General features: G+C 39.3%; 1 protein-coding gene across 3 annotated transcripts; it reads left to right on the top strand.

Annotated features, from left to right (window-relative positions):
- The first annotated feature begins 950 nt into the window (after nucleotides 1-950).
- Nucleotides 951-15,161, top strand: rc3h1b (ring finger and CCCH-type domains 1b). Of its 3 annotated transcripts, none has more exons than XM_007566983.2 (20): nucleotides 951-1,103; nucleotides 2,851-3,280; nucleotides 6,557-6,677; nucleotides 7,513-7,752; nucleotides 7,892-8,067; nucleotides 8,234-8,434; nucleotides 8,553-8,685; nucleotides 9,343-9,461; nucleotides 9,761-9,873; nucleotides 9,958-10,194; nucleotides 10,328-10,533; nucleotides 10,983-11,365; nucleotides 11,460-11,618; nucleotides 11,762-11,914; nucleotides 12,107-12,329; nucleotides 12,537-12,624; nucleotides 12,760-12,856; nucleotides 13,080-13,271; nucleotides 14,158-14,264; nucleotides 14,594-15,161. In XM_007566983.2, exons 2-20 carry the CDS (start codon nucleotides 3,050-3,052, stop codon nucleotides 14,748-14,750), a joined length of 3,336 nt encoding a protein of 1,111 aa, XP_007567045.1. In that variant the 5' UTR covers nucleotides 951-1,103; nucleotides 2,851-3,049; the 3' UTR covers nucleotides 14,751-15,161. The 3 variants fall into 3 exon arrangements, with proteins under 3 accessions (XP_007567045.1, XP_007567044.1, XP_007567043.1); XM_007566982.2 differs by having other exon boundaries at nucleotides 13,053-13,271; nucleotides 14,161-14,264; XM_007566981.2 differs by having other exon boundaries at nucleotides 953-1,103; nucleotides 13,053-13,271.
- The last annotated feature ends 255 nt before the right edge of the window (nucleotides 15,162-15,416 follow it).

Raw genomic sequence — 15,416 nt, 5'->3', positions numbered from 1 at the left:
AAATGCTGAATGTTGGAAAGTAGCTTTCTTCTATCAATTATGAACTACATTGTATTGGTTACATTAACTAGAAAGCTTTTTATTTATAAGATGAAAAACATTAAATTAACACATTAAACTCGTCACACAAGCACACAAGAAAGGCATATCTCCTGCACCACACCAACATTTCTCGAACATTGACAGGGCATATAGTGCAAATCATTTTGACTTCCTCAAAGAAACAAAACTCTCAAAGAAAACATCCCACTTGTAGCATTCCTTTTCAATATAAAACCATATTAGTGCTACCTGAGTGTCACCTTAACAACTCTATTCAATATGGCACTGCAAAACAACTTTATTCCTTTACAGATCCACACATCTTTGTTGTTCTTGTGCAATTGATCTTATTTTCTCAGCTCTTTTGTCATTAACAATAATTGTTGCTGGTGCCTGTCTTCAGCTGTCACTGGGCGACAGACGGGATACACCCTGAGCAGATTGTCAGAGGGCAGTAGTGCACAGACAACCATGCATTCTCACAATCATATTTAAGGGCAGTTTAGAGACACGAATTACCTTAACAGTGGGAGGAATCCAGAGTACCCAGAGAGACCCCACACACGATACACATATTCCATATAAACAGACCTTAAGGCTGAGATTTGAAACTTTGACCTTCTTGTTGCAAAGCAACAGTAACTGTGCAACATGCAGCCCACCTGAAAATATGACCAGATCTTTGGATTTCACTATTGTAAAATGTGACTCACAAAGTTTAATTTTCTGAAGTTCCTTGAAAATTACAAAAAAAAAAATAAAATAAAAAATAATTGTCGAATGCCACAAAGACAATTTAAAACGAACCACCATGTCTCAGTTTTTTGTTGTGCATGTCGTCCAATGTCAACAGAGGGCGCTATTTAGACATGGTTGCGCGCGCACAAGCACACGCACGTAAACACGTCCGGGCCCAGCTAGCTCTAACCGGCTAGCAGGACTGTTGACAGTGCACCTCCCCGAAACATCGGCAGCAGCGAAGCTGCAGAGTCGACATGGCAGGAAAATATCGCAACAGTTTTGTAAAGAAAGATGAAATACTTCCAAGTCATTTGGAATAAGTGAGTAGTAACGATAATTATCATTTTATTATCACGTGAAAGTAACATTAGTGGCCATAGTGTTAGTTTAGTCAAGTTAATGACGCATAGCGATGGTTAGTAGCAGACATAAAGATTTAGCTAAAGGGAGGAGTTGCTAACATTTGTTCGTTAGCCTGTTAGCCCTTGGTGTTTCTTTTTACAAGAAGCGTTCCTTAACCCATCTCTAAGACTGGATTAACGCATGTCAATAACGAGAACTTCAAATATTATTTCATATTGTATTGAAATGGGTGCCCATTATGTACACAAATACATTTACATTAAATGTTTGTTTGCTAGTGCCAGATGCTAGCGTTACATAATATCACAGCAAGTCAAGCGATAGTCTGCTACCTATCGTTTTCTTGACCAAAGATATATATAGCAACTAGAGTTCTCGACAGAATATGAATTTGAAATCTACAGTGACACTGAGGATAATAACTACGTTATAGCCAAATAAACCCATGCCTAAAACAGTTAAATCGATTGCTTTGAACTAACGCCGTTTACTTTTTAGCTAAGCTAGCCAACTAGCCTCCCATAGCCTACTTCGCTAGTAGTTAGCCAGCGAATCGCTTAGTTTGTCACATACACAGAATCATTTACAACAAAACACAAAAACCTTATGTGTCATGCTCATCGAATAAATTACACAAACTCTCAACATTGAAGTCGTAGTGTTACGACTTCCTAAAGGCGAAATTTGGCATCTTGCTTTAGGGACTTCGGTGACGGCTAGCTCGGTATCCTTTGTCCATAGTCATAGTAGTTACAGGCTCCTGTTTGCAGGCCCCACAGCTGTTGTTTTTCTCGTTCACTTCGGTTGTGGATTTTAAGCATGTCTTCTTATATTTAATATTTGTTTTGTAATGGGTGAGCTGTGTACGCCAGAGAAAATGTAATTTTACTATATTATACGACGGTAAAATCGTAAACCTACTTGTTTAGATTGTTTTCAGATACATATGATCAGAGATGTTAGCAAATTGCTCAAAAGTGTTGTCTGTGAAGACAAACGATTTCATCTGCACGAACAAAAAAAGAAGATTTGAAGAATATACCAGCATAATCTGCTGATTTAAAACAAACTAAAAGCTTAATTTCAAGAATAATTTATGGCCTTTAATTTAAATGTGAAACGGAGATTGTGACCCAGAATCTAAAAAAAATTGAATACTTTGTTTAGCCACTGGATGTTTTACCAGTTTAGTGGCTAGAATAAACATCTGTAAATTTGATTAGTTATAGAATTCTTATTTCACCAAAAGCTAGTGATAACTGATATACAATGACATTTTCACCATTATAAACAACAACAAAGGATATTCTGCCATGGAATAAAGACATTCAACTTGCATATTTTTTCCAGTGTAAAAACAAATAAATTCTGAAGTTTATTTATGTGTACAACTTTAAATACAAACTGCATATTGTGTGCTCATTATACATCAGTTTCTTTTTGGAATAAAGGTACTTGAAAACGTTAGCTTTTAGACTATTTAGTTTTGTTAAACTAAAACTGCAGCAATAAGCCTTGGTTATGTGATGAATAGGAATTAAAAACACAGTAGCCTGCAGTGAAATGCATAACATGTCTTTTTTTTTGTAGGCTTGGAAAGAGTTGAGTTGATTGAATTGTCACAACATTTTGACATGTTTGCTAAATCGTTTAATTTACCGAAGATCTTAACAATTTCCTCTTTTCTTTTTTTCTCTCCTGCAGTATTCATCACGAGATGTGATCCACCATCCACAATGTGTGAGGACATTTAAGAACGATTTAGTTCGGAAAAAAAAACAAATCTTGATTCCAGTGGAATCTTCCATATATCTATATATATATAATTATTATATTTTTTTTTCCTTTGTGTTAATTCTTACTTACATTTATATATACACACCCATCCCACCAACATATAACCATGCCTGTGCAAGCGCCACAATGGACAGAGTTTCTGCTGTGCCCAATCTGCACACAGACCTTTGAAGAGACTGTTCGCCGGCCCATCAGCTTGGGCTGTGGACATACTGTGTGCAAGATGTGCCTGAACAAGTTGCACCGCAAGGCCTGTCCCTTTGACCAGACGGCCATCAGCACAGACATCGAACAGTTACCTGTGAACACAGCCCTGTTGCAGCTGGTGGGAGGCCAGGTAAGACATGAGCCTGTGTTGGATTTGTCATTCATTACCAAACAAGTGCAGCAGTTCACATTGTCTGTGCAAAGATCCTCTCAATGCATGGACCTAAAGGTAATATTGGGGTTGCAGAACAGCTTAAGACAACACATTAAAGGGATTCCTTTAATGTGTCACACCAACCTCATTAAGCAATGAACTGTATTTTATTGGTTTACTGAGTGCTGGAACAATGTGTAGAGCTGTATTTCTGTGTGGCAATGTTTAATCAGCAGGGTGAGGCACAGCGTTTTTTTGTGTGTTTTTTTTCTTCCTTGAGGCACAGCTGATGGCGTCGGTAGTGCCGTAATGGAAACTCTCAGTGCATCAATCGTAAAACTGATGGTTTGTCAGATGCAGTCTAGGTGATGGTGTGTGCTGATGCTACGCCATATGACACCAGACTGACTAAATAATGTTACATATGTACAGAGAAGTTCCTTGTACATTTTCTTCTCCTTCTCAGTTAATAAATATGCTTTGACATAAGTCCATGTAAAACTTGTATAAATTACATTTTAGTAATAGGATCCAGTGTGTGTACTTTCCAAAGCTGAAGCAATCGATAGTCATGTTTTAATGTTGCAAAATAGATTCCGAATGAATGATGGTAACATGTTAGGACATTATAGCCATAAGTTGGTGTGATTATCACGTCAGTAAACCAATTTAGTTGAAATTTGCTTAGTTCATGTATAATCAGCAAAATAGATGATTGGCTTCCCTTTCTATAACGTGTCAGGGCTACATAAAATGCAACATTTTTGTTCAACATATTGTTTAAAAATATAATGGGCAAATTTCACATAGTGAATTTGGTCACCTATTGAGCTATTAAGACACGTTTCTTGTCTTATATGGTTTTCATGATTGGGACTGAAGAGATAATAAAATGCTAACCTCAGTACAGTCACCGTCTTGTCTTTTAAAATAATATGCATACAATGGACTGATTAAAACAATCTGTTCCCTCCCACCAGAACACAGAGCAAAAACAAATTACAGTTTCTGTAATTAAACTTTAGTGCCAGAAATTATACAAGACTGTCTCGTGTCTAGCGTTTTAATCTTTGTTTCCATTTTTGCCTTGCTTTCATTTTAATTAGACATTACCTCATGAGATATTACAGCTACTCAATTTAAAAAAAAAACGTATACATTTTAACTGTCTGTGTTAAATTAGTTGTTAAAACTGTAAGAAAATAGAAACCGAAACAGTGACAGTTCTCTCATGTTTAAGCAATTATCACACAAAACAGATGGATTAAACCTACCTCCTCCCCCGCAGTAACAGTACTGGGCATAAAAACACAATAGTATTTATCCAAGTATGAGCAATTATTACATGGATTAATTCAAGCTGGGATTCACAGTTAAGCTGCAGTTGCCTAAGGTAAAGCTAAAACATCTTCCTGAAATGTATTCTGTGAAGCAAGTTCAACAAACCTGAGTTTTTGTGTTGCATGACTTGAGAAAACCTTGGACTGGACTTTGTAATAGTTAGGATGTTTCTCTAGCTCTCTGGTTCCTTGTGGTCTTTTGATGTTGTGTTGCAATGTAAAAGGAATGTTTTAACAGGGTAGCTAAAGCTTTTATTATTTTCTTCTTCTTTCACTTAAAAACAACCATCTTGACAAATATCAACAGATGCACTGGCAGACGAAGCAGTGTTTTCTCAAATGAGTGTTGTTTAAATGTATTATTCTGAGTGGTGAGCTGTGACCCGCTTTGTGAAAAACGAATGTCAATGAAAATATTTAGCGGATAAATTGGGTTATTTATTTTAGAATTTAGATGAATGTAATTGTAGTACACAGTCTGTTATTTCAGTTCATATGACTCAACATTGAAGATCTGTCTGTCTGATGACTGATGATTGTTGTTTCAGTCTGACTTTTCCATCTAACGGGTGTTTTTTTTGTTGTTTTTTTTTGTTTTTTTGAATGAGGCTTTCTTCTTCCAATCTGCACAAAACAATAATCTTATGCTCTATCATCACTTTAACTTACTTTTATGATAATTATGGTATATGAACTTCTGGTCTTTTATCTTTAAATTATTTAAATTATATGATCTGTACCAGCTAAGCAAAAAAAACCTTTAAACATGTTACAAAATGTACAAAAACATACCACAGTTTGCTCCATATAGTTATCTATCAAGGAAAAACGCATGTCTCTGTGGAGCTCGCGATTTTCCTCTTTGTTTGTTCAAACACAGCAAACAAAGTTGGTTTAGTGCCTTGTTGATGTTTGCTCAGGCTGTTGTTAACTCAGCATTGTGGAATCAGACGAGTGACAACAGTGTAGTTGGAGAGGAGCTCTACTTCTGGTTCTGCTCACTTCACATCTTCTCATCAACTCAACTCTACCCGTTGGACAGAGGAACAGCAGTGGTGGTTCAATCTCTAACCACCTTGCTGCCTTGTTCATGTCACATATCACACCGATGTGGGAACAAGGCTTGGTCGGAAAGTGTTTTGCGACCGTGGCAACAGACAAATGTTATGACCTTCAGTAAGTAGGTCTTCAGCCTGCTGGGTTTAAGGTGCCAGGGATGGAGGATTGCATTATATTATTAATTAATTGCATTCTTCCCAAACTCGACAGTGGTTTATTAGAGGTGGTGTGTAAAAGAAGCACATTTTACCATTAGACTTTAAAATAATAGAAGATAAAATGTATATAATTAATGGACACCTGACTTCAGAAACATAATTTCAGATGATAACAAAGGCAGCTTTCATGTTCTACTTTAGTACTACTATAATCCTTACTACTTTAGTAGTAAGGATTATACTCAGCAGATTTATGCAATTAACGTGAGATTTACAAATTTTACTATCACATTTTTTGCAAAAATGAATATTTTAATAAACCATCATGATCTCAGTCATAGATCAGAAACGTTGGGGTAACCGTTTTGTTGGTCGTCATTAATATCATTTGCATTAATATTTGTATGTTAAGCTAAATAGATGTTAGAGCATAGTTTAGTTATCAGGACAGCAAAACTATAAGATCGATCAGGATTGGTGTAATAAGTTAAATGCTTCTGAAGTATATTTATTCCACTATTACTATAAGGATGCAAACCTTCGCTTGTACAGACATACAATTAGGTCTTTTTTTTCTTTGTTTTAAAATGTTTCAAGAAATAATAGTTTTGTGCTCTGTAAGTACAGTTTCCGTGCAAAACACATATAACACACTACATAGTGACCAAATTTTGCTCTTTTATTTTCCCCTCCAGGTTCCCAAGGCTCAGCCGGTTGCCTTGATTACAAGTCCAGAGGACACTCAGAACTATGAGGTGGCTAGACACTGTGTGGAGGAGCTGGCCCTCTACCTCAAACCCCTCAGCAACACCCGAGGTACCCAACTTATTGTTTGATGCCTTCATTCAGCATAACCTACTTTTCAGCCAAAATTGTAAACTCTTTTGTGTTCCCACAGGTGTAAAACACAGAAATCTACATTTTGAAATGTTTCTGTTTCATACTGAAAATAACAGTTTGTTCAAAATGTTAGCTTTTCTGTTTAATGGGGAATTATACAAAGAACCTAAAAAAAAAAGTCAAGTTTTGTGTTTCTGTAAAAATATTTTAAACTTTCTGCCTCATTTGCCTTCTAATTACAGATTTATGGGCATATCCCTGTATTTAACGTGTACAGATAATTTACACAAATAACGTCTTAAACAGGTTAAAAAAAATATGTAATGGCTGCTTTTATGCAAGCCTTGATGTAATGTTTTTCTTTAAAAACATTTAGAAACTCGGCCAAGTTAATGTTTAACATGAGATTGAGAAATAACTGCACATTGAACGATTGGACACACTTGGAATAGAAAAAAACCTCTGTAACAAAAGTAAAATTAACTTTTTGCATTATAACTTATGATTATAAAGTATCCGAATGAAACAAAATTATTCATCAATATTTTGTAAAACACAGCAGTTATGAATCTCAGAAATAACCAGTGAGATTGTTGCTGAGGAGAAATTGTGAAAGACGCCGTAATGAGGGAATCACAGGTTTAGAGGTTAATGTCATTTGACAGATAAGTATTTTTATATAGCCTATTAAGAGTACTATATGGTATATCATGTTCTGAGAAAATCGCTGTGTACCATGATTAAAATTAGGAGATTTGGAGATTCTAGAGGCGAATGTTTGTAAGTAATGTGTGATTAAATATCTTTCCAGGTGTGGGTCTGAGCAGCACAGCCCAAAGCATGCTGAGTCGACCCATGCAGAGGAAATTGGTAACTCTGGTCCACTGCCAGCTGGTGGAGGAGGAGGGACGGGTCAGAGCCATGAGAGCGGCGCGCTCTCTTGGCGAGCGAACTGTCACCGAACTCATCTTGCAGCACCAGAATCCCCAGCAGCTGTCCTCTAATCTGTGGGCCGCTGTTCGTGCACGGGGCTGTCAGTTTCTAGGCCCAGGTAGGTGTCTGTTACATGTCAAGTGACACCGCCACACAGACAGTAAATTATTCTGCTTGTGTTTAATTAAAATTTCAGAAGCCTTTGAAAATCCACTGTTACTCAGAAATGATCACCGTTGTCTCTTCTCCGACACCAGCAATGCAGGAGGAAGCCCTGAAGTTGGTTCTCCTCGCTTTGGAAGATGGTTCGGCTTTGTCCAGAAAAGTGTTGGTTCTTTTTGTAGTCCAAAGGCTTGAACCACGCTTTCCTCAGGCCTCGAAAACCAGCATAGGCCATGTGGTACAGCTGCTTTACAGAGCTTCCTGCTTCAAGGTACGTCAACAAGAGTTACACTAGTGCTGCTTAATGGGATTGGTTCACTCAACATATCTGTAACATGGTCTACGCAGAAATAAGAGTTTAGCAATCTGTGATTTATTTAGAAAATACTGTGTTGAATGTAGGACGTTAAAATAGTCTCCCTCTTCTGTGATTGAAGGTTACCAAACGGGATGAAGATTCATCTCTCATGCAGCTGAAAGAGGAGTTTCGTACGTACGAGGCTCTGCGGCGGGAGCATGACTCTCAGATTGTTCAGATCGCCATGGAAGGGGGGTTGCGCATCGCGCCTGACCAGTGGTCTTCTCTGTTGTATGGAGATCAGTCACACAAGTCACATATGCAGTCTATCATAGATAAGGTATGTGACAAAGCAGTTATTTTCTGCATTCATAGTTTTGACTCAAGTAGTCACAGTAGCCCAGTTATTAAGAGATTTTTGCAAGCCATTATTTTCTGTGTCTTTTCTTCCGTTGCAGCTGCAGACCCCGGCATCTTTTGCTCAAAGTGTGCAGGAGCTGACAATTGCACTGCAAAGGACTGGGGACCCAGCCAACCTCAACAGACTACGACCCCACTTAGAGCTGCTGGCAAACATCGATCCCAGTCCCGGTAAGAAGCACGCGAACATCAACTGTCTTGCTTTTAGAAACTTGCAAGTTGGATGAATAAAGACGCACCAATCAGAATTTTGTCATGGTTTTTTTGTGTTTCAAATGCTCTGATTTTGTTCCAAAGACAGTAACATCAAATATAAAAACAGCATTTAAAATGTGTTTTTTTCTGTTAATTGAATTAGGAAGAGATGTGACGCAAGACCACGTTTTAGTCTTTTTATTATGAAACGGAGAGAAGTTGGTTATGGATTTTTTTATTGTATTTTGCATCCCGTACTTGTCATTGGCATTGTTGGCATTACTAAAACTGTAGAAGTATCGTAGCCAGTGTAAGTTTAAATCACAGAAGGGTAAAACAGAGTATCTGTGCAAAACTTACCTGCTAAACTTCTCTTGCTTTTTTCAGCTTTTTCAGTTTCATTTTAAATGGCTTCTTGCAACTCTTTGCACTTAAATGTTTAACGCATCATAGACAAAAAAAAACTGACTAACTTTAGTGTGAAAGTTATTATGAAGTGGTCGTCAGCTAAGTTCTTTAAGAACCCGTACAAATAATGTGTAGTTTTGTCTAAATCTAAATAATGACTTTATGAATTTTCTCATTTTCTTTCTCTCTCTTTTTTTTTTTTTCTTTCTATGTCCAATTTTTCAGATGCTCCTCCGCCAACATGGGAGCAGCTTGAGAAGGGGTTGGTAGCAGTGAAAACAGTGGTCCATGGCCTGGTTGATTTCATTCAAAACCACAGCAAAAAAGGAGCTGATCCTCAACAGGTTAGTGTTTTATAATTATTTTAAAGACTCAAGTAAACCTAAAAAAAAAAAAAATGCTGATCTGCATTAAATCTATGGTGTTCAGTAAATATTTTGATATCCTTTTGGTCTGTCCTAATTTTATTGATTAATTTTAGCCTTTCTCCAAATAGTCTTCAAATAGACTTGACCGAAAAACCGAATGCGTTTCCTTGTACATTGAAAGTTTTGCCTTTTTAATATGTCAAAAGGTCTTCAGACAACAAGTATTTACTTGTTGCTCCATCAACACAAAGGTTATGTTGTCTTGTTCTCTTCAGCCTCCTCAGCACAGCAAATATAAAACATACATGTGTCGTGACATGAAGCAGAAAGGCGGCTGTCCTCGCGGTGCCAGCTGTACCTTTGCCCACTCTCAGGAAGAACTAGAGAAGTAAGTGTAAATATGTTAAACCTTTGTCCACTATCTCTACAGCATTTTGTTTGGTCTTTTGCAAAGCCTTTTATTGTTCACCAGGTATCGTAAGATGAATAAGCGCATGGCGGGTCGCTCAGGAGTGGTGTTTCCAGACGACGGCCTTACTCCTGATGTAACGGTGACCCGAAAGCATTCACCAGTCACCAATGGCAGCGTCGCGCCGAACTTGCCCCAATTAGTCGCCCGCGGCACCGACACAGTCCCATATGAGTTGCTGCCTAAAACTGCCAAGCAGGACGGAGGAAGTCCAAGTGTTCCTGGATCGCCACCAGATGTGTAAGTGCCTAAAAACTGACCGGCACCGTTTAGTTACACTGATTTCTGTGTATGTACAGATTCGTTGGGTATGTTGTAACCAAAGAAGAACATGGGGTGCACTGTGTAAAGCTGAAATGCTTCATTCCTTTAGCCTGGACTCCATGCCCAAAAGCAGTATACCACTGCCACCTCATGCAATGGCTCACCCCAGGATACCAGCAGATCACCTCACAGGGGTCAAGCATATCCCCGGGGTCCCCAGGGGCTCTCCAGTTTATCCCCAACCACAACCCCGTGACGTATATGACATTCGTCCCCCACCTGCCTCTCAGTATGAGCCGCCACAGTACCCAGGAGGTAGGTTTAAAAAGGCGTTCAAATAATCTTATCAAAGACAAATGTGTGGTTTTTGTTTTACTTCCCAAGAAAATCTGTCAATTTAAAGCAACAGTACAATAAAGAGAAACAACTGAGTCTTTGTTGAGTGTTAAGTTCTCATTTGCTGCATGGGCCAGAAAAGCTACAAAGAAGTATAAATTGATTCCACATTTTAAACAAACTAAAATGGGAATAAAACAATATAATTAGCTCCTTTGTATATTTCACCTAATATTGTAGAAGTATTTGACTTATTCAAGAATATCACATGAATTTTATCTTTATAGACCCTTGACAACTACCGTTCTGTAAACTGTGGAAGAAATGATCAGGAAAGCATGATGGTGTTTTACCTAAACCAGGATGATAAAAATCTATATTTTGTGATCTTAAAATAAATTCTTGACGTTTTTTGTGCGTTTGCTCAGGTTATCCCTACCAACAGCCAACACAGTATGTCCGGGAATACATCCGTAACCCCCCTCCGCCGAGTGAGTCAGGACCCCCTTACCATGACCCTTACAGCGGCTACAGCACTCCGGACCGCCCCTACCCCTCCCAGCACTCTGGCCCACCTTTTCCCTACTCCCACCCATCTCACTATGACAGAGGTCACCACAGTACCTACAACGTCCCTCCCCCGCCCCCTCAGCCTTATCCGTCTCAGAGGGATCCCCTCGATGTCCCGCCCCCCTCAGCGGGGCAGGCCAACTCTCTCTACCACCAAGAAGCGAGTTCCCGGGACAGATACGCCCCAGACGGCTACTATCCTCCGGGTTCCCAGCCTCCACCTATGAGGACCTACGTCAGGGTATGTCAGCTGTGAATATTTCTTGTTTTGAATGCAGGTGGTCTAGGCCGTCTGGAGTTGACTAGTGGTATTTTTGTATGTGTTGGTTCATAAGGGGTCACAATACAGCGGTTCACAGCCCAGCCTGGACTATCTCCACCGACGACGGCAGGAACTGTTATCTCAGCTGGCAGAAAGGAAGGTGATCTCTCCTCCACCATTTGCTGCCTCCCCCACTCTTTCACATCCCTTCCCCAGCGACTACCCCCCTGAGGTTAGCACAGTATAAATTTTCTACTTTCACATTGTGCTGTTTACTTCCAGAAAGCACTCGTGTTTATTGAGTCAAAATGTTCGAGAGCTCATTGTTAGACAGTATAGAATCTGTTTTTAATAACCTTGTTTTCTTGCGTGCAGTATGGCGACGAGAGCTCCAAAACGATGAAATGCAGAGAGCCCGACTACACGGGGCAGTACTCGCCCTGGTCCTGCGAAACCATTGGCTCTTATATTAACTCAAAGGATGCCAAACCTAAGAACCTTATGGCTCCTGGTACCATGGAGATGATGGTAAGTTCAGATGAGTGACCCCTATTTATTTCTGCTGGGAGTGGGAAATGTGGAACAAGTTTTCTTTTTGACACATTAATTTGGTTTATACTCAGCAACCGTTAATTCAAGCTCTAATGTCGATGGACTTTGTTTTGCTCCATATAATGATCTCATGATCTCTTCTTCCTGTCTCCTCTTTGTTTCTGTCAGAATGTGGACGATAAAGGTCAGAGGGAGCCATCATTGGAGGCCCCTCGCAGGGGAACAGAAGTGAAAGATGATGACCCTATTATACCTTTTGGCCCCCAGCCCACTGTGTCACGCTTTGGCGCCATCTCCCGCACTTCAAAGACTGGCTATCAGACCACTGGCCCAGTGCAAGCTATGGCTTCCACTCTTCAGAACCCCAACTCTAAACACATGACCATGCCTGGTAAGATTTAAATTAGGATTTCCAACTAAACCCTGAAAAGTCACTAAAATTGTTTTTCTTAACTGATTCATTTTTATTTTTATTGTATGGGATTCATCTTTTGTCTATCGGGTACACGAATTCAATTAATCTCTGAATTAATGTATGAGCCGGTATATCAGCGATATCGACTGATGTTCGTTAATATCTGTCATCTTCCTGCTGTAGATTACTCATATGGAAGTCATGGAGCATGGGCTGGAGCTTCATACCCCTCCCACCAGACTGCCTCCTCCTCTCAGGGACACTTTGAGCGGTGAGCCCTTGTTCCCCCCAAACACCTCTGTTGATTTTCCAGTTATTTTGATGTGATTTAATAAGTCTTATGAGTGCCTTTAAGTAAGCTTGAGACGTTGAAATGTTGTTGAACCAGTTCATTGTATTTTCACAGCCTTCCCATGACAACCCCAGATAGAGAACAGTTAAAGATTGAGCTGCAGCAGGTCAATCAGCAGATCACTCAACAGACTCAGATGCACAACATAGAGGTATGTAGGATGGATCTGAAGCTAAGCTTGAGTAATGTGGTGCTTTTAAAGTGGGAAAAAAAAGAAGAATGAAAAGCTTTTCGATTCTGATGAAATTAAGTTATGAAAATGTTTAGATTTATATATCTTATGGCATTTTTGTTTTTTGCCCACATTTTCCTGTTTCCACACTCTTTACTTTGTCTCAATGCTGCAGGCCGCCAGTAACTCTTTGCTCCTGCAGAGGGAGGCCAGCGCATTGGTCGTCCAGCCTGTGCAACCCAGCCAGGGCTCAGCGGCAGTGGTTCCACAGCAACCGCAGCCCAAATGGCCAGTAGGGGGTGCCGGAGTGCCAGCTGTCTCCAATGAGCAGTTAAGCTTGGAGCTCCACCAGGTGGAGAGAGAAATTGGCAAGAGGACCCGAGAGATGGCTTTGGTAGGAAACTTTCTGTATCCGTGTATGACTGGTTTCTAATATAGCTGACAGGCAGATGTGTTCAAAGTATTGATGTTCTCTTCTGAAGTAGAAGTACAAATAGTTGTATGAAAAAACTGGTAAAATGACAGATTGAACTCCTTTTCTTAAGTAAAGGTATAAAAGTACAAATTTTGGACCCGAGAACAAAAAGACAAAAAGAAAGTAATTTTACTTTCAGTAATACAAAATGACCTTCAATTAAGTCTAAAATACTAAAAAAGTTTTCGTCATACAAAATGTCTTACAACACAGATGACTACTACTAAATAACACCCAAACATACAAGCTTACCTTTTTGTGTTTTAGAAGGTTTGATGGCAAGTTCTTGAATGCCAGAAACTCATGGTTGATAAAACAGAGCATTTGCCACAAATCGTTGTTCGTTTGTTGAGCAGACGACCTGGAAACATATGAGCCGATATATCCGCAGTCTTATCCTTTAAATAAGGCCGTTGATGCGGAAAGCCTCAGAATTAGTTTTTCCTTTATTTTGCAATGTTACTTCATGTTTTTCTCACACACAAATGTGTTTTTCTTCTGTTTTTGGTATTTTTGGCATCTGACTGTTGCGTTACCACCACTTTGACAAACTTTCTGTCCATGAGGTGGACATTTTAAAATGGCTTCACTCCTTCCCCCCCCCACCATGAAAGTAATCCAGGGAGTGGAAAGCACAAATATTTGTCTTAAGATATAAGGAGTAAAAGTAAGAAATTGTCAGAAAAATTAATACCTTAGTACAGATGCTTGACAAACCTTACATTATTTGACACCTCTACTGATGGGAGGGTTTTTTTTTTTTGTTTGTTTTTTTTTCCGTATTTATTTATGTTTCTCTCCATAGCAGGAAAACCAAGTAGCTCATGATGTTCAACAGTACAAAATGCAGCCTGCAGAGAATGGACAACCAGAGCACGAGAACCAGCTGGAAGAAATCTCTCTGGCTCTCGGGTGAGTATAACCTTAGCTCAACTTTGTAGGAGACATTCATTTTTTATCAGATGGCCAAATTCTACATTCTTATATTAAGTCGCTGCAGTTTCTGTTCAGCCTCCCCTTTCAGGTTTTGGAGGTAATTGATTAAATTGTTTCCCTCTGCTGCTATGTATTGGAATCATTTTGTTGTGAAGTTATGGCAGCCAGGAAATAAAGGCACCATGACATGCATATGTAGCAGAAATTGGTGTCTTTTAATATGTCTTTTTTTTTTTTCTTGCATTTTTTCTGTCTTTTGTTCTTATATGTGCTTATACAGCTCTCTTTCTCCACTTCTCATTCAGCGAAGTGTCCAACGGCTCCAGCAGTCTGCAAGAAAATGCAGTGGGCGGGTCCATGATGTCACTGACCAATAAGACGGCTGGATTGAGCATGTGTTCTGATCCAGTTGTTGCTGGTTCAGAGATGCAGAAGAATGGCGTTGTCCACTCCTGCTCATAGGAACACACACTTATGTACACACACTTACACACACACCACACACACAAACAAACGCATACAAGATGCTCATTTGAAAAGCATGCACAGGCACACATACACCCATTCTATTTAGAAGATGAGCAGTATCTGCCGTGATGATTTTCTTTCTTTTTGTTCTGTGAATGAGCTTTTTTATGACTTTCCTTGCCTGGAAACCAGAGCATATAATAACATTTCTTTTGTGTCATTTCTTTCTTTTTTTTTTCTTTTTTTGTACTGGTATTTGATTAACAAAGCTCAAAATTTATACATCAGGAAAAATAAATGGTGGTGATGATGACAGCATGTGTATATTTATTAAAATTGATAAAACGCCATAAAAGCAGAATTAAACTTAATACCCTCTCACTCCCCCCAGGAAAAAAAAAAAAAGCAGGTCGTTTGCCTGTAGGGCCGTACTTGTAGTTTGAACTGTTACATGCAGAGGTGCACAAGTGAGAAAGCACTTTTACATCACATACATTTCAAGGAGCTTGTAATGTGACTTTAATATAGGAAAGAGCTAACGTGTGGCTCGGCGCTCACCCCCAAAATCGTAACGAGAGGTTGGCCAGACGCAGACGTCTGTGGAGGGAAAACACATAAATTTCACCCGTTATTCGGCCAAAATGGACACGTCAGGTGCTT

The sequence above is a fragment of the Poecilia formosa genome, unplaced genomic scaffold, assembly GCF_000485575.1.
Source record: "Poecilia formosa unplaced genomic scaffold, Poecilia_formosa-5.1.2 Scaffold202, whole genome shotgun sequence".
Lineage (NCBI taxonomy): Eukaryota > Metazoa > Chordata > Actinopteri > Cyprinodontiformes > Poeciliidae > Poecilia > Poecilia formosa.
Note: the sequence above shows the minus strand (reverse complement) of the source record. Positions and strands in the feature narration are given on the sequence as shown.

Coding starts and splice junctions, on each gene's coding strand:
- rc3h1b (XM_007566981.2), top strand. CDS start 3,050: ATGCCTGTGCAAGCGCCACAATGGACAGAGTTTCTGCTGTGCCCAATC. Junction 3,281..6,556: donor TGCAGCTGGTGGGAGGCCAG/GTAAGACATGAG, acceptor TTTCCCCTCCAG/GTTCCCAAGGCTCAGCCGGT. Junction 8,435..8,552: donor TGCAGTCTATCATAGATAAG/GTATGTGACAAA, acceptor CTTCCGTTGCAG/CTGCAGACCCCGGCATCTTT.